Below are 22,977 nucleotides of genomic sequence, written 5' to 3'. Positions count from 1 at the left end.
GGCTAACCTTCCATTAGCCTTTTTGATAATTTTTTGTACCTAACTACTACATTTTAATGAACTGTGTAAGTGGACCCCTAAATCTCTTTGGACTTCCACTATTCCTAGCTTTTCACCATTTAAAAAATAATCCGATCTATCCTTTTCTGGTCCAAAATTGATGACCTCACACTTTCCTGCGTTAAAATCCATCTGTCACTGTTTTGCCCACTCACTTAATTTATCAATGTCTCTTTGTAATTTTATGCTCCCGTCTACACTACTTACTATGCCACCAATCTTTGTCATCTGCAAACTTGGATATATGGCTCTCTACTGCATTGTCTAACTCATTAATAAATACAGTGAATAGTTGAGGCCCCGGCACAGATCCTTGTGGGACACCACTAGTTACTTCCTTCCAATTCAAATACATACCCATTATCTCCATTCTCTGTCTTCTACAGTCTAACCCAGGTCAATAATTTGCCTTCAATTCCATGAATTGGCCTACTCCTATTCCTATATTCTACCTTGGTGCAGTAGGGATAGTCCTCTGTATGCTGCTGGGGTCAAAGCACACTGTTGGAGCAAATCAGACAGAGCTTAATGCTATACCCGACCTGGCATTGCTTAATGGCACAAGGGCCTGGCAATTCCTGTTGACAATATTATTGAACTAACCCTTAACAACTTTGAATGAGTTATCGGCTACCTGCTTGACCGAATTGCCTGTTTCTGTGCTGTACGTTCTCTGTAATATCGGTTCACCATTTTGTCAAAGGCATTAAAATAGCAGGGGAAAGAATGTAATGTGACCAGACTGCCAGGCTAGTATGTCAAAAGTGAAAAAATATTCCATTCCCCAAAACTGACGCCCGTTATATTAGTCAGCAGCAAACGTCACCAACAAATGTGAATGCTAAAACATAGCAGAATAATCTAAATGGGTTAACTTGCACCTTTGATGTCCCAAGACATCACACAGAGGAGAAAAGGAAGGGGAGGAGAAAAACTGGAGGAAAGTGACTGAAGGCACAATTGGAGAGTTTGGTTTTAGGGAAGATGGGAGGAGAAGTAGTGAGGGGGGAATGGTACAGGGAGACAGTTACAGAATGTAGGGCTAAGACAGCTGAAACTCTGTCCCTATTTGTGGAGCAGAAAGAGGAGGGGATACAAGTCGGACGGGGTCAGAAGAGTTGGAATATGGACTTTCGGGATGAAGGAAGTTGCAGGCAACATAAACGAAATGGTACAATTTTAAAGGAGGTGCAAGAACAGAAAGACCTGGGAGTGTACGTACATACGTACACAAATCTTTGAAGGTGGCAGGACAAGTTGAGAAGGCTGTTAATAAAGCCTACGGGATCCATGGCTTTATAAAAAGAGGCATAGAGTACAAAAGCAAGGAAGTTATGCAAAACCTTTATAAAGCACAGGTTAGGCCTCAGCTGGAGTACTGTGTCCAATACTGGCACCACACTTTAGGAAGGATATCAAGGCCTTAGAGAGGGTGCAGAAGAGATTCATTGGAGTGGTTCCAGGGATGAGGGGTTTCAGTTATCTGGATAGACTGGAGAAGCTGGGATTGTTCTCCTTAGAACAGAGAAAGTTAAGGTGAAATTTAATAGAGGTGTTCAAAATGATGAAAGGTTTTGATAGAGTCTTAAATAAGGAAAAGCTGTTTCCACTGGCAGAAGGGTCGGTTACCAGAGGACACGGATTTAAGGTAATCGGCAAAAGAACCAGAGGGGGAGATGAGGAGAAATTTTTTTACGCAGAGAATTGTTATGATCTGGAATGTACTGCCTGAAAGGGCGGTGGAAGCAGATTCAGTAGTAACTTTCAAAAGGGAATTGGATAAATACTTGAAGAGGAAACATTGGTAGGGCTGTGGGGAAAGAGCAGGGGAGTGGGATTAATTGGATAGCTCTTTTAAAGAGCCGGCACAGGCACGATGGGCTGAACAACCTCCTTCTGTGCTATATCATTCTTTGATTCTATGAGGAGCGAGACCGTGGAGGGATCTGTAAACGAGGAGGAAGATTTTGAATTCAGTGTGTTGGGAGACAGGGACTCAAATGGATAAATTAATTAAAGCAAATCAGCAACTTGACAGCTGTTTGACGCTTTGACTGATGACTGAAGCAAAGGTCTTCAAGAATCACAATTAACTAGAAATTGCCATCAGCGTTATTTGTGGATGAATGTCAACATGTTACAGAGTCATTTTTCCATTCACTGTTTTAATGGAAGCATTAATCTGTTCACTTTAATACATTTTGGAATAAGAATAAGGAAAGGTTGTTGATGTGAAATGCAATTGATGTGGTGTATATGGACTTTCAAAAGGCATTTGATAAAGTGTCGCATAATAGGCTTGTCATCAAGATTGAAGCCCTTGGAATAAAAGGGGCAGTTGCGTCATGGATACAGAATTAGCTAAGTAACAGGAAACAGAGAGTAGTGGTGAACGGTTGTTTTTCGGACTGGAGGGAGGTATACAGTGGTGTTCCCTAGGGGTCGGTACTAGGACCACTGCTTTTCTTGAATTATATTAATGACTTGGACTTGGGTGTACAGGGCACAATTTCTAAATTTGCAGATGTCACGAAACTTGGAAATGTAGTGAACAGTGAGGATGATAGTGAGAGGACAGGTTGACAAAGTGGTTAAAAAAGCATACGGGATCCTGGGCTTTATAAATAGAAGCATAGAGTACAAAAGCAAGGAAGTCATGATGAACCTTTATAAAACACTGGTTCGGCCACAACTGGAGCATTGTGTCCAGTTCTAGGCACCGCTCTTCAGGAAAGGCATGAAGGCCTTGCAAAGGGTCCAGAAGAGATTTACTAGAATGATTCCAGGGATGAGGGACTTTAGTTGTGTGGATAGACTGGAGAAGCTGGGGTTGTTCTCCCTGGAACAGAGGAGATTTGATAGAGGTATTCAAAATCATGAAGGGCCTAGAGAGAGTAGATAGAGAGAAACTGTTCCCATTGGCAGAGGGACAAGAATCAGAGGGCATAGATTTAAGGGGATTGGCAAAAGAACCAAAGGTGACATGAGGAAAAACTTTTTCACACAGTGACAGGTTAGGACCTGGAATGCACTGCCCGAGGGGGTGTTGGAGGCAGATTCAATCATGGCTTTCAAAAGGTAACTGGATAAGTACTTGAAGGGAAAAACATTGCAGGGCTACGGGGATAGGGCAGGGGAGTGGGACTAGCTGGATTGCTCTTGCATAAAGCCAGCACGGACTCGATGGGACAAATGGCCTCTTTCCGTGCTGTAAACTTTCTTTGATTCCAGGTAAGATGTTAAATGGAGTACAGAAGCAGAGGGATCTTGCTGTACAAATACACTGGTCATTAAAAATGGCAACATAAGTTGAAATGCCTCATAAAAATCCAAGTGGAATTGTTATTTTGCATCTAGAAGCAAAGAATAAAAAAACAAAGAGATCATTTGAATTTGTAAACAGCTTAACCAAGGTCGTAATGTTGCCATTAGAGTATTGAGTACAGTTTTGGCACCCCATTAAAGAACAGTGCAGCATTGATTCACTGCAATGTTACCAGGGATAAGAGGTTATAGTTATGAGAGACGCTCGAGAAGTTGAAGTTCAGTAAAGCAGAGAAGGTTAACGGGTGACCTGATTGAGGTCTTCAGCATTATCAAGGGTTATGATAAGGTAAATAGTAAGAGATTGTTTCCATTGGCTGGTCAGATGGTAATGAGAGGGCACAAATTTAAGATAATAAAGAAAAGAATTACTGGGGAGGTTAGGAGAAAATGTCTTCACACAGAGTGGTTAAAATGTGGAATTCTCTGCCGCAAACCATTGTTGAAGCATAGTCCATAATTTCTTTAAAAGGGAACGAGATTGTTGCTTGAAAAAGAGAAATATGAAAGGGTATGGGGAATGAGATTAGACAAAGTGGGAAATTAAAGGGAATGGATAGTGAGGCGGAGAGTGGGATTAGACTGGGTGGGATATTAAAGGGTATAGGGAGTGAGGGGAGAGTGGGATTAGACGAGCTGGGATATTAAAGTGCATGGAGAGTGGGATTAGACTGGGTGGGATATTAAAGGGTATGGAGAGATAGCAGGAGAATGGGATTAGACTGGGTGGGATATTAAAGGATATGGAGAGCGAGCAGGAGAGTGGGAATAGACTGGGTAGGATATTAAAGGGTGTGGAGAGTGAGCAGGAGAGTGGGATTAGACTGGGTGGGATATTAAAGGGCATGGAGAGATAGCAGGAGAGTGGGAATAGACTGGTGGGATATTAAAGGGAATGGAGAGAGAGCAGGAGAGTGGGAATAGACTGGGTGGGATATTAAAGGGAATGGAGAGCGAGCTGGAGAGTGGGAATAGACTAGCTGGCATGTGGAGAAAAACATTGGCACAAACTTAATGGGCCAAATCTCCTATTTCTGTGCTGGAACATTCTATGATTCGCCCTCAGTGTCTTCGTACTGTGGAGTGAATAAAATCAGACAGGGTTCCCATGCCCGGTCATTGTCCAGCGACCCTGCTGGTAGCGTGTGTAGAATTACATAAAAGTTACAACACGGGAACAGACCATTTTGATGTTTATCCTCCACACAATTGGCAGTCCTAATCCCTTGCCCTAGCCCTTGCCCTAGCCCTTGCCCTAGCCCTTGCCCTAGCCCTTGCCCTAGCCCTTGCCCTAGCCCTTGCCCTAGCCCTTGCCCTAGCCCTTGCCCTAGCCCTTGCCCTTGCCCTAGCCCTTGCCCTAGCCCTTGCCCTAGCCCTTGCCCTAGCCCTTGCCCTAGCCCTTGCCCTTGCCCTAGCCCTAGCCCTTGCCCTTGCCCTTGCCCTTGCCCTAGCCCTAGCCCTTGCCCTAGCCCTTGCCCTAGCCCTTGCCCTAGCCCTTGCCCTAGCCCTTGCCCTAGCCCTTGCCCTTGCCCTTGCCCTTGCCCTAGCCCTTGCCCTAGCCCTAGCCCTAGCCCTTGCCCTTGCCCTTGCCCTTGCCCTTGCCCTTGCCCTTGCCCTAGCCCTTGCCCTAGCCCTTGCCCTTGCCCTTGCCCTTGCCCTAGCCCTAGCCCTAGCCCTAGCCCTAGCCATAACGCAGCCTCACAACCCTCTGTATAAAAAAAGTTTCTCCTGCTCTCTGGCCTAAATCTCATATATTTAATCTTATGTTTACATCCCTTCATTCTAAACCCCACCAATCACTGGAAACAATCTGTTTCTATTTACAACGTCCCATCCCTTTATAATTTTAAACACCTTTATCAAATCACCCTGTAATCTCCTCTGTTCTGATGAAAACAGCCCCAGTTCTTCTCCAATTGTCGTGTTGGAAATGGGCTTGGATCCTTTGTGAAAAGAAGGAAGGAAATTGAAGTGGGAGAAATGGAAGAGAGTTGCATTGCTGACTTTTCATTGGATTAGACAATAGATCTCCAGGCCTTACTTGAACTGCACTAACATTATTCTTGAGCAGCTTTCTCCTGGAGTGCAAGTTCCCAGCAATCGGCAGCAGCATCAAGACAAACTTAACATTTTTTTCAAACAAAGGCGCTCCAGAAGACCTATATTTTTTTTTAATTGGCCCTTCCCCACTGCCACCGGCCTTCCTTCGGTCAGTAAACGTGCTGTTTGCCAGTAGCGATATTACCATCGAGTTACATCAAAACTACAGCACAGAAACGGGCCATTCGGCCCAATTGGTCTATGCTGGCATTTATGCTCCAAATGAAGTTCCTCCCGACTTCACCTAACCCCATCAATATATCCTTCTATTCCTTTCTCCCTCATGTGGTTATCTAGCTTCCCCTAAAATGCATCTATTTGCCTCAACAACTCCATGTGGTAACGAGTTCCTCATTCTAACCACTCTGGGTAAAGAAGTTTCTCCTGAATTCCCTATTGGATTGATTTGCGACTATTTTATATTTATGACCCTATAGTTTTGGACAGGCCTCCCCCCCACCCCCCCGCCCCGTTTTGTTCCCGAGCCACTGCTGCACCCATCTTGACGTCATGTTCCACTGCCGGTGTGTGCACGCTCAAAATAACGAGCCGCACAGTACAACTGGTTAACAGGCAGACCGACTACACCGTCGGCCGGTAAATGCGGGAGAGCAGTGTAGGTCGGTCACCTCTCCTGGAGCCCAGGCTGCTGTATAACAGCAGATTCTCACACCCGATGTCAAGAAATGAGCCCTAAGCAGCCTTGCGCGACTCGATGGCTGAGATTACTGGCTGGTTATGGGCCCGGCAGAAGTTTGCTTCATTCAATTCCTTTGAATGATCCTTAAAAGGGGAGATGAGGAGATATGTTTTTACGCAGCGAGTTGTTATGATCTGGAATTCACTGCCTGAAAGGGCGGTGGAAGCAGATCCAATAGTAACTTTCAAAAGGAGAAATTTGCTGGGCAGGGGAGCGGGACTAATTGGGTAGCTCTTTTAAAGAGCCGGCACAGGCATGATGGGCCGAATGGCTGCATGATTCTATGATCTGTTCTGCTCTTCCATCCAGGCGTATATGCAAGGTGATCGATGAAGCAGTTTTGAAGCACAATGTTATCTTTGTGTCCAGTGCTGGTAACAATGGCCCCTGCCTCTCCACTGTCGGTGCTCCGGGAGGCACTTCGGCTAGTATCATTGGTAAGTGTGGAAATAGCACGCGACTAAAGCAGTGAGAAAACAAACCCTGCTGCTAAATTAATAAACTTGACCGAAATCACCACTTAAAGTGCTGAGAGGCCAGTCTAGTTTTAAAGCGGTGATGCTGAATGAGTTGCTGCCTTGTATGTTTTCCAAACAGTTACTGAACTCCTCACGCACGCACCACCCCTCTAACATTGGGTTTCTATTTGTGCCCTGCTCCTTCCACTCCACCATCGGCCGCTGTTAATTCAGCCACCTCATTGCTGCCACTAACATCTCCCTACCCAGATCGATGAAGGGATTTTCTTCAAATCCCTCCATGGCCTCGCCCCTCCCTATCTCTGCAACCTCCTCCACCTGTACAACCGCCCGAGATCTCTGCGCTCCTCCAATTCTGGCCTCTTGCACGTGCCCGATTTCCTTCGCTCCACTATTGGCGGCCGTGCCCTAAGCTCTGGAATTCCCTCCTCCTTCATAAAGATGCTCCTTAAAACCTGCCTCTTTGACCAAGCTTTTGGTCACCTCTCCTAATATCTCCTTCTTCGATTTGGTGTCAAATTTTGTTTGATAATGCTCCTGTGAAATGCTTTGGGATGTTTCATTACATTAAAGGCACTGTATGAATGCAAGTTGTTCCGCCTTGCCTCCTCCCATCCTGCTTTCTAAAATCTCCTCGATCAAGAAAATTTGCTTCAGCCTGACAGTTCGCCCATAGTGTAAACACTGAGAAACGCAGTACCAGTTGGGTACTGCACTGCAATCCAATCAATACTGAGTTTTATTATTAGCTTTACCTGACTCTAGATTGGGATGCAGGATTAGAAAAGATGCAGTGAATAAAATAAAATATATCACATTTCTCCTGCAAGGAGACTTGTGAAATTTTGTTTTGTGAACTAGATAGATATAATATACACTGAAAGTACCTCCTACACACCAGCACTTACCTTCTTTACAGAGAAGCCTCACCGCACAATGTTCCCAGCCAGAGGTGAAACTAGTGTGACTTTTAACCATGCATGGCTAGTTTCTCTATCAAAAGGGTGCAATTGAATAGCAAACTATGGACAATTGCCCAGAGCTGTCACATCACAGTATGATGTTATAACTCTAGGTAATTGCACGTAGCTTGGCTTATTGCAGGAGATCCAATCTGTGACTTAGGCCTAAATTTTAAGACGGAGCCGGGAGGGGGTGGAATTCCTGATGGGATACCCGGAAGCACGGGTTTCCCGGATATCCTTACGATTTTGACGTAAAGATGTCTTTTATTTCTTTGACGGTTTCCCACTCGACAGACTGGCCCGATTGACAGGCTGGCCGTCAGTCGGATGGGAGAAGAAGGAGGAAGCGGATGCAAGAAGGTAAGTCTTAGATTGGGGGGGGGGTCGGGAGTCATCAAGGATCTTGGGGTTGGATTAGGGTCAGGAGTCATTGGGAGGACGGGAGTCATCGGGAGGGGGGATAGGGTCATCAGGGTGGGGTCGGAGATGGTGGGGTGGGTGCGGGGTTGCTGCAGGTAGGCTTGTTGGGCCTGGGGGAAGCACTCCTGCTGCTCCGGGCCCACAAGCTGTGCAATAAAGGCACTTACCTGCTGTTTCGGGCCTTCTTGCCTCCTCTCACGTGGCGTGAAGCAGAAGGCCTGGGAACTCTGGCCCCCAGGAGTTAAGAATAAAAAAGCTGTGAAAATAGAGGCCCGCAGCCTCCTTGAAAGCTTTCAGTGATGGCCTTCCTCCTAAGAGCAGTTTGGTCACCCGACTCTCGTCCCGCCTCCATTAAAACTGGAAGTGGGTGGGTTGGAGGCGGATTTTAGATTTTTAAAATTTTTATTGCCCTTCCGCCCCAATCCACCCGTTCTTCCGGGTTAAAATTTAGGCCTTAATCCTGATTTGTTATATGTTAACAACAACAACTTGCGTTTATATAGCGTCTTTAGTGTAGTAAAACATCCCAAGGCACTTCACAGGATTTGACACCGAGCCACATAAGGAGATATTAGGATAGGTGACCAAAAGCTTAGTCAAAGAGGTAGGTTTTAAGGAGTGTCTTAAAGGAGGAGGAGAGAGAGAGAGGCGGAGAAGTTTAGGGATGGAACTCCAGAGTTTAGGGCCGAGGCAGCTGAAGGCATGGCAGCCAATGATGGAACGATGAAAATCGGGGATACGCAAGAGACCAGTAATGGAGGAGCGCAGAGATCTCGGAGGGTTGTAGGGCTGGAGGAGGGTACAGAGATAGGGAGGGGCGCAAGTGCCATGGAGGGATTTGAACACAAGGATGAGAATTTTAAAATTGAGGCGTATATCAAAGTACCATTTACCGGGTTGTCCTGTCTGTCGAACTTCCTTTATTCTACAGTGTTAAGATTAACACAAGCGTCAATGACCGTAACTTGTTGCATTTTATTAGGTGTTGGTGCATATGTCACTCCAGAGATGATGGTTGCAGAATACTCTATGCGGGAGAAGTTGCCAGCGAATCAATACACCTGGTCATCGAGGGGACCTTGGTAAGAGCCTTTCAGAACCTGTAGTCCTTGCTCCTTTGCTGTATTGTGTTAAACAGAGGTTATAACAAGGGCATAGACTGAGCATCATCACGAGAAGCTAGAAGAAATATTTTCACACAGAGTCATTGCAACATGGAATGCTTTACCCAAAGCAGAGAGTATAACAGAGAATGTAGGAATAGGAGGAGGCCATTCAGCCCCTCGAGTCTGTTCCGCCATTCATTTATATCACGGCTGATCTGTATCTTAACTCCATCTGCCTGCCCTGGTTCCGTAATCCTTCATACCCTTACCCAACAAAAATCTTTCAATCTCAGTTTTGAAATTTTCAATTGACCCCCAGCCTCAACAGCTTTTTGGGGAGAGAGTTCCAGATTTCCACTACCCTTTGTGTGAAGAAGTGCTCCCTGACATCACCCCTGAACGGCCTAGCTCTAATTTTAAGGTTTTGCCCCCTTGTTCTGGACTCCCCCCACCAGAGGAAATAGTTTCTCTCCATCTACCTTATCACATCCTTTAATCATCTTAAACACCTCAATTAGATCACCCCTTAATCTTCTATACTCTGTTAGAATTGGATAATTATTTGAAAAGGAAGACGATAAAAGGAAATGGAGAAAGGGCAGGGAAAAGGAATCAGAATAGACAGCCAGCACTTGCTGAACACCTGCCTCCTTGTGTTGTAAATTCATTGATTGTTTAAGCATGACTGGCAGTGATGAGATAAGTACCTCAATGAGAGAGAGCAATTAGTGAGTTTGCAGTGTCGTCTTCATAGCTCTGCTGTGTTCACACCGTATTGATAGTACACGTTCAATCAAGGGGCAGAGCTTATACTGGCACCTGTGATTTCTGCATTTGACAAGTGCCTGGTTTTGCGTAAGTCATGGGGAGCATATATTAAAACTGCCTGCAAGGATGGTGAAGGAAAATCGTGGAGCGAATCGCGCACTCTTGTAAACTTCCGATTACCAGCCTCTTCTGTTTGACTTCAGTTGGTATTTCAGCACTGAGCTCTAATCCCTTTCCTCGTATATATTTAATACCGTACATAAGTACCCTATCTATTATACATGCAAAGTGGTTTACAACTAATGAATGGTGCAGAAGAGATTTCCCAGAATGATACTAGGGATGAGGGACTTCAGTTATGTGGAGAGACTGGAGAAGCTGGGATTATTCTCCTTAGAGCAGAGCAGGTTAAGGGGAGATTTAATAGAGGTGTTCAAAATTATGAGGGGTTTTGATAGAGTAAATAAGGAGAAACTGTTTCCACTGGCAGGAGGGTCGGTAACCAAAGGACACAGATTTAAGGAAGTTGGCAAAAGAACCAGAGAGGGAGATGAGGAGAAATATTTTTACGCAGCGAGTTGTTATGATCTGGAATGTGCTGCCTGAAAGGGTGAGTGAAGCAAATTCAATAGTAACTTTCAAGAGGGAATTGGATATATACTCAAAAGAAAAATTTGTAGGGTTATGGGGAAAGCGAGGGTGGAGCAGGACATAAGAACATAAGAAATAGGAGCAGGAGTAGGCCACGTGGCACCTCGAGCCTGCTCCGCCATTCAATCAAATCATGGCTGATCTTCGACCTCAACTCCACTTTCCCACTTGATTCCCTTAGTGTCCAGAAATCTATCCATCTCAGCCTTGAATATATTCAATAACTCAGCATCCACAGCCCGCTGGGGTAGAGAATTCCAAAGATTCACAACCCTCTGAGTAAAGGCATTCCTCCTCATCTCAGTCTTAAATGGCCGACCCCTTATCCTGAGACTATGCCCCACCCGTTCTAGACTCTCTAGCAATGGGAAACAACCTCTCAGCATCTACCCTGTCAAACCCTCTCATAATCTTATATGTTTCGTTTAGATTGGATAGCTCTTACAAAGACCCGGCACAGGCACGATGGACTGAATTCCCTCTTTCTGTGCCGAATGATTCTGTGATATTTTTGAAGTGTAGTCACTGTATTGTGGAGGCAAATGCAGCAGCCAAGGTTCCACAAACAATAAATATACGGCTGACCATGTAAGCTGTTTTTTGGTGGAGTTGGTTGAGGGAGGAATGTTGGCCGGGACACCGGTGAACTCACTGCTCTTTTTCATATGATAGACAGCACCTCCAACAACAGAGCATTCCGTCAGTACTGCACTGAAATTTTTTTTTTAAATCTCAAAACACCACAGTCCTGGAGTGAGGGGGGTGAACCCACAATCTGCTGGTTCCAAGGTGACAGTGCTACCAACTTAGCGAAGCTGGCACACAAGCAGAAACTCATAGAGCATGTACAGAGCTACAAAAACTTGCATATATATGTAACGCCTTTAACGTAGTGAAATGTCCCAGGGCGCTTCACAGGAGCGGTGATCAAACAAAATTTGACACCGATCCACATGAGATGTTAGGACAGGTGATCAAAAGCTTGGTCAAAGAGGTAGGTTTTAGGGAGGGTCTTAAAGGAGGAGAGGGAGGTTGAGAAGCGGAGAGGTTTAGGGAAGGGAACTCCAGAACTCAGGGCATAGGCAGCTGAAGGCACGGCTGCCAATGGTGGAGCGATTAAAATCGGGGATGCGCAAGAGGCAAGAATAGAACCATAGAAAAGATGCAGCACAGAAGGGGGCCATTCGGCCCATCATGTCCGCGCCGGCTCAAAGAAACAACCAGGTGCCAATTCTAATCTGACCTTCCAGCACCCGGTCCGTAGCCCTGCAGCTTACAGCACTTTAGGTGCAGGTCCAGGTACTTTTTAAAACAGTGGAGGGTCCCTGCCTCTACCACCATTTCGGGCAGCGAATTCCATACACCCATCACCCTCTGGGTAAAAAAGTTTTTCCTCATGTCCCCTCTAATCCTTCCGCCAGTCAACTTAAATCTTATGTCCTCTAGTTTTTGAACTCTCTGCTAGGGGAAACGGGTACTTCCTGTCTACTTTATCTAGGCCCCTCATAATTTTGTACACCTCAATCAAATCACCCCTCAGCATCCTCTGCTTCAAGGAAAACAACCCCAGCCTATCCAATCTCTCCTCGTAGCTGCAATTTTTAATCGGAGGAGCGCAGAGATCGCAGAGGGTTGTAGGGCTGGAGGAGGTTACAGAGATGGTGGGGGAGGGTGGCGGGGAACGAGGCCTTGGAGGGATTTGAAAACAAGGATGTGAATCTTGAAATCGAGGCGTTGCCGGTCCAGGAGCCAGTGCAGGTCAGCGAGCACAGCGTAGGTCAGCGAGCACATCCTATGCCTGCGGACTGCTCGGGATCAGAAGCAGACTAGTGAGGATCTCATTCCGACAAGTCACGATCGCAGAGTTTTGGTTTCATTTCCACGGTGTCTACCTTATTGTGCATTTGGATTTATTTGTATCCGCTCTCTCGCACACATGGTGCCTGTACTTTTATTAAATACTAGTCGGTCTCCTGTGGCGTCACTCATATTAAGCCTTCCAGATATTGCAGATTAAGGTTATTTGAAGTGCAAAGCTGAAAAAATTAATTGACTCCCCGGGTGATCTATTCCAGCGACAGCTATAGCGATGAGTCAAGTGATGAGGTAAAACATTCACAGGAAGATGACTAGGGATCAAATGGAATTTGAAGAATTTCCACTTACAAAACGAAAAGTATTTGATATTTAATATTGGATTTCTCACACAGATATCTGCTGTCCCCGTGTAATCACTTCCATTTCAGAAAACTGCGATTCAGTGGAATCTATACAGTCTGTCAATTGTTTGAAATACATGGGTTTTATTATTTCCCCAAAAGTGGAAGTATCTCCTAAGATAGGAGATAGGAGCCCAATGCTGTCATGTGACATTCTCCTGTCTGTTTATCTTAAACTAGGAAATGGAGGAATTTCAATTTCTATCTTGAGACAGTTTGTCAGCAACCTAAGACGCCACTTCAGTTTATTTTTATTTGTTCTCGTGATTTGGGCAACATGATCTCAGTATCTGTTGCCCATCCCTAGTTGCCCAGAGGGTATTAAGAGTCAACCACGTGATGTGGTACTGGTGTCATGTGTCGGCCCAGACCGCGTAGGGGCATCAGGCTTGGGTTTTTACAACAATCTGGTGGGCTTCGGCTCACAAATGACTAGATTTATCGCATTCAGTTCCACAATTGGCCATAGTGGAACTTGAACTTATGACTTTTAGTTTGCTAGTCTGATACCATAACCACTAGGCTAACATGCCCTATGTGGCATGGTGTCCGTTCTGTGTCGTTAATGGTTTTTTATTCCGTGCGAGCTCAGAGGAAGGGTAGCTGAAGATCTGTCTCACTAATTCGATGTTCAGATATGAGCAATGTCTGAACTGTAAAGGGGCTAAGGTGGGAATATGGAGTTAGGTCACAGATCAGCCATGATCTCATTGAATGGCAGAACAGGCTAGAGGGGCTAAATGGCCTAATCGTATTCCTATGTTCCTATGAGCGTCATTGCCTGCTGTGTCAATGGTCCAGGTACAATCCCCTCCTTCGCTTGCCTATCTGGTCAGTATTGTGCGCAGCGAGTATTATTTGAGTGAGCCGGCATATATCTCAGGCTTTAATATCCGTTATGGTGCGAGGAAGTGGTGGCCCGTAGTGCTGGGTCTCAGTAGTTTACCATAAAGGGTTAGGGTTGGGGAGAGGGTTTGTGCACATCTCAAACATGGAGGCTCTGGGCACCAGGAAGGCCATGTGGAGGAAAGGAGCACAGGGTGGGTGGTATCCATGTTGAATTCTGTGGGGGGAGGTCTTGATTAACCTTGAATGATAGGCCACTGAACTCAGCGAATGTTGGGGACATCAAGTTAGAGAAATAGTGCAGGCTTACTTGCAGTTTGAGACAAGAGTGAGGAGCTGGGGGAACCACAGATAGGATGAAGAGAGAGGAAAGAGAAAATATGTAGGAATAACTCGAGAGTTTGTCCACCTGGTTAAAGGCAGTGCATGACAATCAGGCCATCTTCCAAGCAATATATGGATCTGGTGACTGGACATTTACTGCTAGGATTGGGACTTCTTAAAATTAATTCTCAGGATGTGGGCGTCGCTGGGAAGGCCGGCATTTATTGCCCATCCCGAGTTGCCCTTGAGAAGTTGGTGGTGGGCCTTCTTGAACCGCTGCAGTCCATGTGGTGAAGGTGCCTCTACAGTGCTGTTAGCACGGGAATTCCAGGATTTTGACCCAGCGACGATGAAGGAACAGCCGATATATGTCCATGCCGGGATGGTATCTGCCCTGAAAGTTTAAACTTAGAAAGAGGGTAGTAGAACAAGACAAGTTTAACCGCATTGTGAAATGGTGGAACAATACTATTCTGGGTGGCAGATAGTGTTGGAAACATTTAAGGGAGAATTGGATAAATATTTGAAGGTGTGGGCGTTTGAGTGGTATTAGTTTTGGGACCAGTCAGAATTGGAACATAGGAACAGGAATAGGCTATTCAACCCCTTAAGCCCTTTCCGCTATTCAGTTAGATCATGGCTGAGCTGTACCTCATCTCCATTTACCCATCTTTGCTCCGTATCCCTTGATACCTTTACCTAACAAAAATCTGTACATCTCAGTCTTGAAAATTTCAATTGACCCCCAGCATCCACAGCCTTTTGTGGGGGGGGCAGGGAGTGGGGGAGGAAGTGTACCAGATTTCCACTACCCTTTGTGAGAAAAAGTGCTCCTTGATTTCACTCTAGTATGACCTGGTTCTAATTTTAAGATTGTGCCCACATAGATTGCCCCACCAGAGGGTCTAGTTTCTCTTTCTATCAAAGCATTTTCCAGTTCTGTATTTTCCTAAGTTCATATGGACACTGGTTGTGCCTCATGCCTGGGCTTGTATTCCCCTGAGTATAAAAGATTAAGGGGCGATCTAATTGAAGTGTTTAAGATGATTGAAGGATTTAATAGGGTAGATAGAGAAACTATTTTCTCTGGTGGGGGAGTCCAGAACAAGGGGGCATAACCTTAAAATTAGAGCTAGGCTGTTCAGGGGTGATGTCAGGAAGCACTTCTTCACACAAAGGGGAGTGGAAATCTGGAACTGTCTCCCCCAGAAAGCTGTTGAGGCTGGGGGTCAATTGAAAATGTCAAAACTGAGATTGATAGATTCTTGTTGGGTAAGGGTATTAAGGGTTACAGAACCAAGGCGGATGGATGGAGTTAAGATACAGATCAGCCATGAACTAATTGAATGGCGGAACAGGCTCAAGGGGCTGAATGGCCTCCTCCTCTTCCTATGTTTTCATGCCCTCTGCCATTCCTCCTGACAACCCTGGGATGCAAGGGTTGTCCTATGAGGAGAGATTGAGTAGAACGTGCCTATACTCTCTGGAGTTCAGAAGAATGAGAGGTGATCTCATTGAAACATATAAAATTCTTAGAGGGCTTAGCAGATACTGTGAGGCTGTTTCCCCTGGCTGGAGAGTCTAGAACTAGGGGTCAAAGTCTCAAGATTATGGATCGGCCATTTTAGGACCAAGATAACAAAGAATTTCTCCACTCAGAGGGTTGTGAATCTTTGGAATTCTCTACCCCAGAGGGCTGTGGATGCTTAGTTGTTGAGTATATTCAGGACTGAGATTGACAGATTTTTGGACACTAAGGGAATCAAGGGATACGGGAATTGGGCGGGAAAGTGGAGTTGAGGTCGAAGATCAGCCATGATCTTATTGAATGCTGGAGCAGGCTCAAGGGGCCGAATGGCCAGCTCCTGCTCCTATTTATGTTCTTATGTAACCCATGTTCTATCTGGAGCTGAGAGCTCCTAGTGACTGCCTCTGGCAGACTGGCTGTTGCTCCAATGTGGACTCACCAATCAATAGAAAGGTCACAAGCTGTTCTTTTAGGTTATCTGTTGACCAATTACACATTTTTTAAAAAAAACAATGGATCTACAGAACATTTTTATTGATCTCGAGTCAATATCTTTATACTAAAATCTTGCTTGCAGACATCTTACTTCTCCCTCTCGACTTTGATCTTACTTTCCCTTAGAAACTTCAGAACGTAATAATGGGAAGGCCATTAGCCTCAGGCGAGGCGTTAAACCGAGATTCCATCCGCTTGTTCATGTGGACGTTAGAGATTCCATGGCATTAATGGAAGAGGGACCGGGGTTAGCACTCCTGGTGTCCTGTCCCAACATTCCTCTCCCAACCAACCACATTGGCGGAAACTGTTTCCAGCGACAGAAGGGTCGGTAACCAGAGGACACAGATTTAAGGTGATTGGCAAAAGAGCCAGAGGCGACAAGAGGAAACATTTTTTTTAACGCAGCGAGTTGTTATGATCTGGAATGCGCTGCTTGAAAGGGCGGTGGAAGCAGATTCAATAGTAACTTTCAAAAGGGAATTAGGTAAATACTTAAAGGGAAAAAAATTTACAGGGTTATGGGGAAGAGCAGGTGAGAGGGACTAATTGGATAGCTGTTCCAAAGAACCGGCACAGGCACGAGGGGCCGAATGGCCTCCTCCTGTGCTGTACCTACTATGATACTATGAAAGTCTGGCGTGTTTGACTACACAACAGCCACTTTGAGAAGTTTTTTTGTGATAATAAACTAAACCTCTCTGCCTCTCTCTCTTTAAAAAGCTTCTTAAAACTTGCCTCTTTGACCAAGCTTTTGGTCACCTGCCCTAGTGCCTCTTTATGTGGCTCGGTGTCAAATTTTGTCTGATGATCGCTCCTGTGAAGTGCCTTGGGACGTTTTACTACGTTAAAGGTTCTATATAAATGCAAGTTGTTGTTGTTGTGATTGTGGATTATTTTCGGGAACTGAATTAAAGCACGGCCTTATTCAAGATTAGTGTATTTAAAAGAACGTACCAAAGCGCTTTACAGCCAATGAAGTAGTTTTGAAGTGTAGTTACTGTTGTAATGTAAGAAATGCAGCAGCCAATTTGTGCACAGCAAGATCCCACAAACAGCAATGAGATAATGAGCAGATAATCTGTTTTTAGTGATGTTGGTTGAGGGATAAATATTGGCCAGGACACCGGGGATCAGTTCCCTACTCCTCTTCGAAATAGTGTCGTGGGATTTTTTACGTCCACCTGAGAGGGCAGACGGGGCCTCGGTTTAACGTCTCATCCGAAAGAATTCACCTCCGACAATGCAGCACTCCCTCGGTACTGCACTGGAGTGTCAGCCTAGGTTTTGTGCTCAAGTCTATGGTGTGGGACTTGAACCCACGACCTTCTGACTCAGAGGCAAGAGTGCTACCCACTGAGCCACGGCTGAGCATGATTTATCTTTGGTAGTTTGGTTTAATCATGGCAGTTGCAGATTCCTCGGGCAGGACTGGTGTTTGGAGCCATCTCTGCTCATTACAGATTAATACGTGTGGGCACATCACTGCGCATATATTCCCAGGGAAGCATATACATGATTCTAATGTGACTGATTGATAAGAGCGCAGTACTGTAACAGTTGAGAGGTTCTGAAGATGACCTAGGATGTGAGAGGAGATGCTTGGGTGCTCGTCGGAGCCCAGAGACATCCTGTAACACTCACAACCAGCTGCTGTTTGTGTCACGTTTTACTGCAATGTAAATACTTTGTCCCTGTGGTTTGCTGTGGTGCTTCTCATTGCGGTTTTCTGTACCGCATAGGTGTTCAAATTGGACACCCTGGACCCTCGGGTGTGTGTGAAGTTTTCAAGGAGTCCACGAGGCCCATTGGGTTTCTGTCTCTCTATATTTTCCTGTACTTCTTGACTTGCTAGCCTGTGATTTCTGTTGCTGTGCACGAATAAAAAATACTTCTGCAATGATAGTACTTCTGGAAGTTAACATAAAGGCGTTCCCAGGCATGTGTCAGTATTTACAGGGGGTTCCTGACAGTGTGTCAGAATGGGCATGTAATTGGCAAATGAATTTCAATATCGATAAGTGTGAGGTGGCACATTTTGATTGGAAGAACAAGGAGGCCGCATACTCCTTGGAAAATAAGAGACTAAATGGGGTAGAGGAGCAGAGGGATCTGGAGGAACGGATACACAAATCACTAAAAGTACTGACGCAGGTTAATAAGGCCATAAAAAAGCAAACAAAGCACTGGGGTTCATTTCTAGAGGAATAAAATTGAAAAGCAGAGAAGTTATGCTAAACTTGTGCAGAACCTCGGTTAGACCATAATTGGACTACTAGGAACAGTTCGGGTCTCCGTATTATAAAAAGAATATAGAGGCACTGGAGAAGGTACAAAAAAGATTTACTTGGTTGGCACCAGAACTGAGAGGTTACACCTATCAGGAAAGATTGAAAAGGCTGGGGCTATTTTTTCTGGAAAAGAGAACACTGAGGGGTGACCTGATAGAACTCTTTAAGATTATGAAAGAGTTTGATGGGGTAGACTGAGAGACGATGTTTCCACTTGCGGGGGAGACCAGAACTAGGGGCCATAAATATAAGATAGTCACTAATAAATCCAATAAGGAATTCAGAAGAAACCAGAGAGTGGTGAGAATGTGGAACTCGCTATCAGAGGAGTAGTTAAGGTGACTAAGAACATAAGAAATAGGAGCAGGAGGAGGCCAAACGGCCCCTCGAGCCTGCTCCGCCATTCAATAAGATCTTGGCTGATCTTTGACCTCAACTTCACTTTCCCGCCCGATCCCCATATCCCTTGATTCCCTTAGAGTCCAAAAATCTATCGATCTCAGTCGTGAATATATTCAAAGACTAAGCATCCACAGCCCTCTGGGGTAGAGAATTCCAAAGATTCACAATCCTCTGAAGAAATTTCTCCTAATCTCAATCCTAAATGACCTCTAGTTCTAGACACTCCAGCCAGGGGAAAGAGCCTGTCAAGCCCTCTCAGAATCTTATATGTTTCAATGAGATCACCTCTCATTCTTCTAAACTCCAGAGAGTATAGGCCATTCTGCTCAATCTCTCCTCATAGGACAACCCTCTCATCCCAGGAATCAATCTAGTGAACCTTTGTTGCACCGCCTCTAAGGCAAGTATATCCTTCCTTAGGTAAGGAGACCAAAACTGTACACAGTACTCCAGGTGAGGTCTCACCAAAGCCCTGTACAATTGCAGCAAGACTTCCTTACTCTTGTACTCCAACCCCCTTCCAATAAAGGCCAACATATCATTTGCCTTCCTAATTAACTTTCTGTGTTTTGTGTACAAGGACACCCAAATCCCTCTGAACACCAACATTTAATAATTTCTCACTGTTTAAAAAATATTCTGCTTTTCTATTCTTCCTACCAAAGTGAATAACCACATATTTCCCCACATTATACTCCATCTGCCACCTTCTTGCCCACTCACTTAACCTGTCTATATCCCTTTGCAGACTCTTTGCATCCTCCTCACAGCTTACTTTCCCACCTAGCTTTGTATCGTCAGCAAACGTGGATATATTACACTTGGTCCCTTCATCTAAGTCATTATTATAGATTGTAAATAGCTGAGGCCCAAGCACTGATTCCTGCGGCACCCCACTAGTTACCGCCTGCCAACCGGCCAATTACCGCCCCATCAGTCTACTCTCAATCATCAGCAAAGTGATGGAAGGTGTCATCAACAGTGCTATCAAGTGGCACTTACCAATAATCTGCTCACCGATGGCTTCCGCCAGGACCACTCGGCTCCAGACCTCATTACAGCCTTGGTCCAAACATGGACAAAAGAGCTGAATTCCAGAGTTGAGGTGAAAGTAACTGCCCTTGACATCCAGGCAGCATTTGACCGAGTGTGGCACCAAGGAGCCCTAGTAAAATTGAAGTCAATGGGAATCAGGGAGAAAACTCTCCAGTGGCTGGAGTCATACCTAGCACAAAGGAAGATGGTAGCAGTTGTTGGAGGCCAATTATCTCAGCCCCAGGACATTGCTGCAGGAGTTCCTCAGGGCAGTGTCCGAGGCCCAACCATCTTCAGCTGCTTCATCAATGACCTTCCCTCCATCATAAGGTCAGAAATGGGGATGTTCGCTGATGATTGCACAGTGTTCAGTTCCATTCGCAACCCCTCAAATAACGAAGCAGTCCGTGCCCACATGCAGCAAGACCTGGACAACATCCAGGCTTGGGCTGATAAGTGGCAAGTAACATTCGCGCCAGACAAGTGCCAGGCAATCACCATCACCAACAAAAGAGAATCTAAGCACCTCCCCTTAACATTCAAAGACATTACCATTGCCGAATCCCCCAACATTAATGTCCTGGGGGTCACCATTGACCAGAAACTTAACTGGACCAGCCACATAAATACTGTGGCTACAAGAGCAGGCCAGAGGCTGGGTATTCTGCGGCAAATGACTCACCTCCTGACTCCCCAAAGCATTTCCAGCATCCACAAGGCACAAGTCAGGAGTGTGATGGAATACTCTCCACTTGCCTGGATGAGTGCAGCTCCAATAACACTCGAGAAGCTCGATACCATCCAGGACAAAGCAGCCCGCTTGATTGGCACCCCATCCACCACCCTAAACATTCACTCCCTCCACCACCGGCCCACAGTGGCTGCAGTGTGTAACCATCCACAGGATGCACTGCAGCAACTCGCCACGGCTTCTTCGACAGCACCTCCCAAACCCGCGACCTCTACCACCTAGAAGGACAAGAGCAGCAGGCACATGGGAACAACACCACCTGCACGTTCCCCTCCAAGTCACACACCATCCCGACTTGGAAATATATCGCCGTTCCTTCATCGTCGCTGGGTCAAAATCCTGGAACTCCCTTCCTAACAGCACTGTGGGAGAACCTTCACCACACGGACTGCAGCGGTTCAAGAAGGCGGCTCACCACCACCTTCTCAAGGGCAATTAGGGATGGGCAATAAATGTTGCCCTTGCCAGTGACGCCCACATCCCATGAATAAATTTTTAAAAAATTAAAATGACCCGTTTATTCCTATTCTCTATTTTCTGTCCATTAACCAATCCTCTATGCGTGCTAATATATTATCCTCAACCCCATGAGCCCTCATCTTGTATAACAACCTTTTGTGTGGCACCTCATCGAATGCGTTTTGAAAATCCAAATATACTACATCCACTGATTCCCCTTTACCCTACTAGTTATATCCTCAAAAAACTCTAATAGATTTGTCAAACACGATTTCTCTTTCATAAAACTATGTTGATTCTGCCTAATCATATTGTGATTTTCTAAGTGCCCCGTTGCCATGTCCTTATTAATAGTTTCCAGCATTTTCCCGACTATTGACATCAGACTAACTGGCCTGTAGTTCCCTGTTTTCTCGCTCCCTCTTTTCTTGAATATCAGTGTTACATCTGCTACCTTCCAATCCGCTGAGACCATTCTAGAATCTAGGGAATTTTGGAAGATCATAACCAATGCATCCATTATCTCTGCAGCCAGATTCATTTAAGGGGAAGCTAGATAAACACATGAGGGAGAAAGGAATAGAAGGATATGCTGATAAGGTGAGAAGATGTAGGGAGGGAGGAGGCTCGTGTGGAGCACAAACACCAGCATGGACCTGTTGGGCCGAATGGCCTGTTTTTGTGCTGTACATTCTATGGAAGTGTTTGCAGGGAGTCTGCGGGAGTGTGTTAGTATTGAAGGGGTGTCACAATATTTGTTAGGCGGTCTGTGGGAGTGTTTCAGTATTTACAGTGGGTCTGGGGATTGTGTTAATATTTAAAGTGTGTCCCCGGGAGTGTATCAATATTTGTTAGCGGGAGCACGTAAAGATATGCAAGGAGTTCATGGAAGTGTGTTAATAATTACATCAGTATTTACACATTGAAAAGTTTGAAAGCCACTGGTGTACACCAGGGAGCAGAGGCTGAGATACTGGTGCCAACTCCATTTCATTAATGATGGTCCCTGCCACTGGTACCATGCCCAATATAATGCCCACTCCTGTATGTTGTAAGGAATCTTACAACACCAGGTTATAGTCCAACAGTTTTATTTGAAAATCACAAGCTTTCGGAGCTTACCTCCTTCGTCAGGTGAGTGAATCACCTGACGAAGGAGGTAAGCTCCGAAAGCTTGTGATTTTCAAATAAAACTGTTGGACTATAACCTGGTGTTGTAAGATTCCTTACATTTGTCCACCCCAGTCCATCACCGGCATCTCCGCATCCTGTATGTTGATGACAATTAAACCCATTTTATGGGCTGGTGCTTGGGGTGGGGATCCCCTATTGGTATATGGCCGGCGGAGTGGTCCGCATCCCAGGGGTCTATCTACCTTTCTTGTGGCACATTCCCGGGCCACAGCAATCCTCTCCGCATTGCCAGGTTTCCATGCTTCAATCACCCTCTGCTATTCTGCTACTGCCACTTGTACCTCTTCTGGACTTGTTTCTTAACTTGTCTCATTATCACCTCCTATTGCCTTGCACCATCATTTAATCACTTCCTGCCCTCCACCCTACCAAGTTTATGCACCTCGTCTTCATAATTTAACATTGTAAGCCCTGGTATCATTCTGGTGAATTTACACGGTGTATTCTCCCCCCCACCAACCCCTCCGCCTCCGCCTCAACCTCCAAAGCCAATATTGAGTTAACGAGTTCTTTTTGATCCATTTAGCGTTGATGGAGCGCTGGGAGTGTGCATCACCGCTCCAGGGGGAGCTATAGCATCTGTCCCCAACTGGACTCTACGTGGCATGGAACTGATGAATGGAACCTCAATGTCCTCTCCTAATGCTTGTGGTGGCATCGCTCTGTTGATCTCAGGTATGCTAAGACGCGTCACTGAAAACTCTGGAGGGTCAATAGTAAAACGGAGGGAAACCTGCACACAGTGAGTAGTATCATTGCCCCTCCTTCCCTTTCTGTATCAGCAGGGTGCTGTCACTGCAATTGGCCTTTGAACCAGTTCAGCACAAATCTGTATTTGAGTTTGAATCAGACATCTGCTT

The 22,977-nt window shown here is 45.5% G+C and overlaps 1 protein-coding gene across 1 annotated transcript in view; it reads left to right on the top strand.

Annotated features, from left to right (window-relative positions):
• The window catches only part of LOC137333147 (tripeptidyl-peptidase 2-like), a 113,837-nt gene that overhangs the window by 38,997 nt on the left and 51,863 nt on the right, over positions 1 to 22,977 (top strand). Inside the window, exons 9-11 of the mRNA XM_067997323.1 lie at positions 6,494 to 6,621; positions 9,031 to 9,130; positions 22,644 to 22,792. Coding sequence (XP_067853424.1) covers positions 6,494 to 6,621; positions 9,031 to 9,130; positions 22,644 to 22,792 — 377 coding nt within the window. The remainder of the gene's footprint in view (positions 1 to 6,493; positions 6,622 to 9,030; positions 9,131 to 22,643; positions 22,793 to 22,977) is intronic.

Source organism: Heptranchias perlo, chromosome 15, assembly GCF_035084215.1.
Source record: "Heptranchias perlo isolate sHepPer1 chromosome 15, sHepPer1.hap1, whole genome shotgun sequence".
Lineage (NCBI taxonomy): Eukaryota > Metazoa > Chordata > Chondrichthyes > Hexanchiformes > Hexanchidae > Heptranchias > Heptranchias perlo.
Note: the sequence above shows the minus strand (reverse complement) of the source record. Positions and strands in the feature narration are given on the sequence as shown.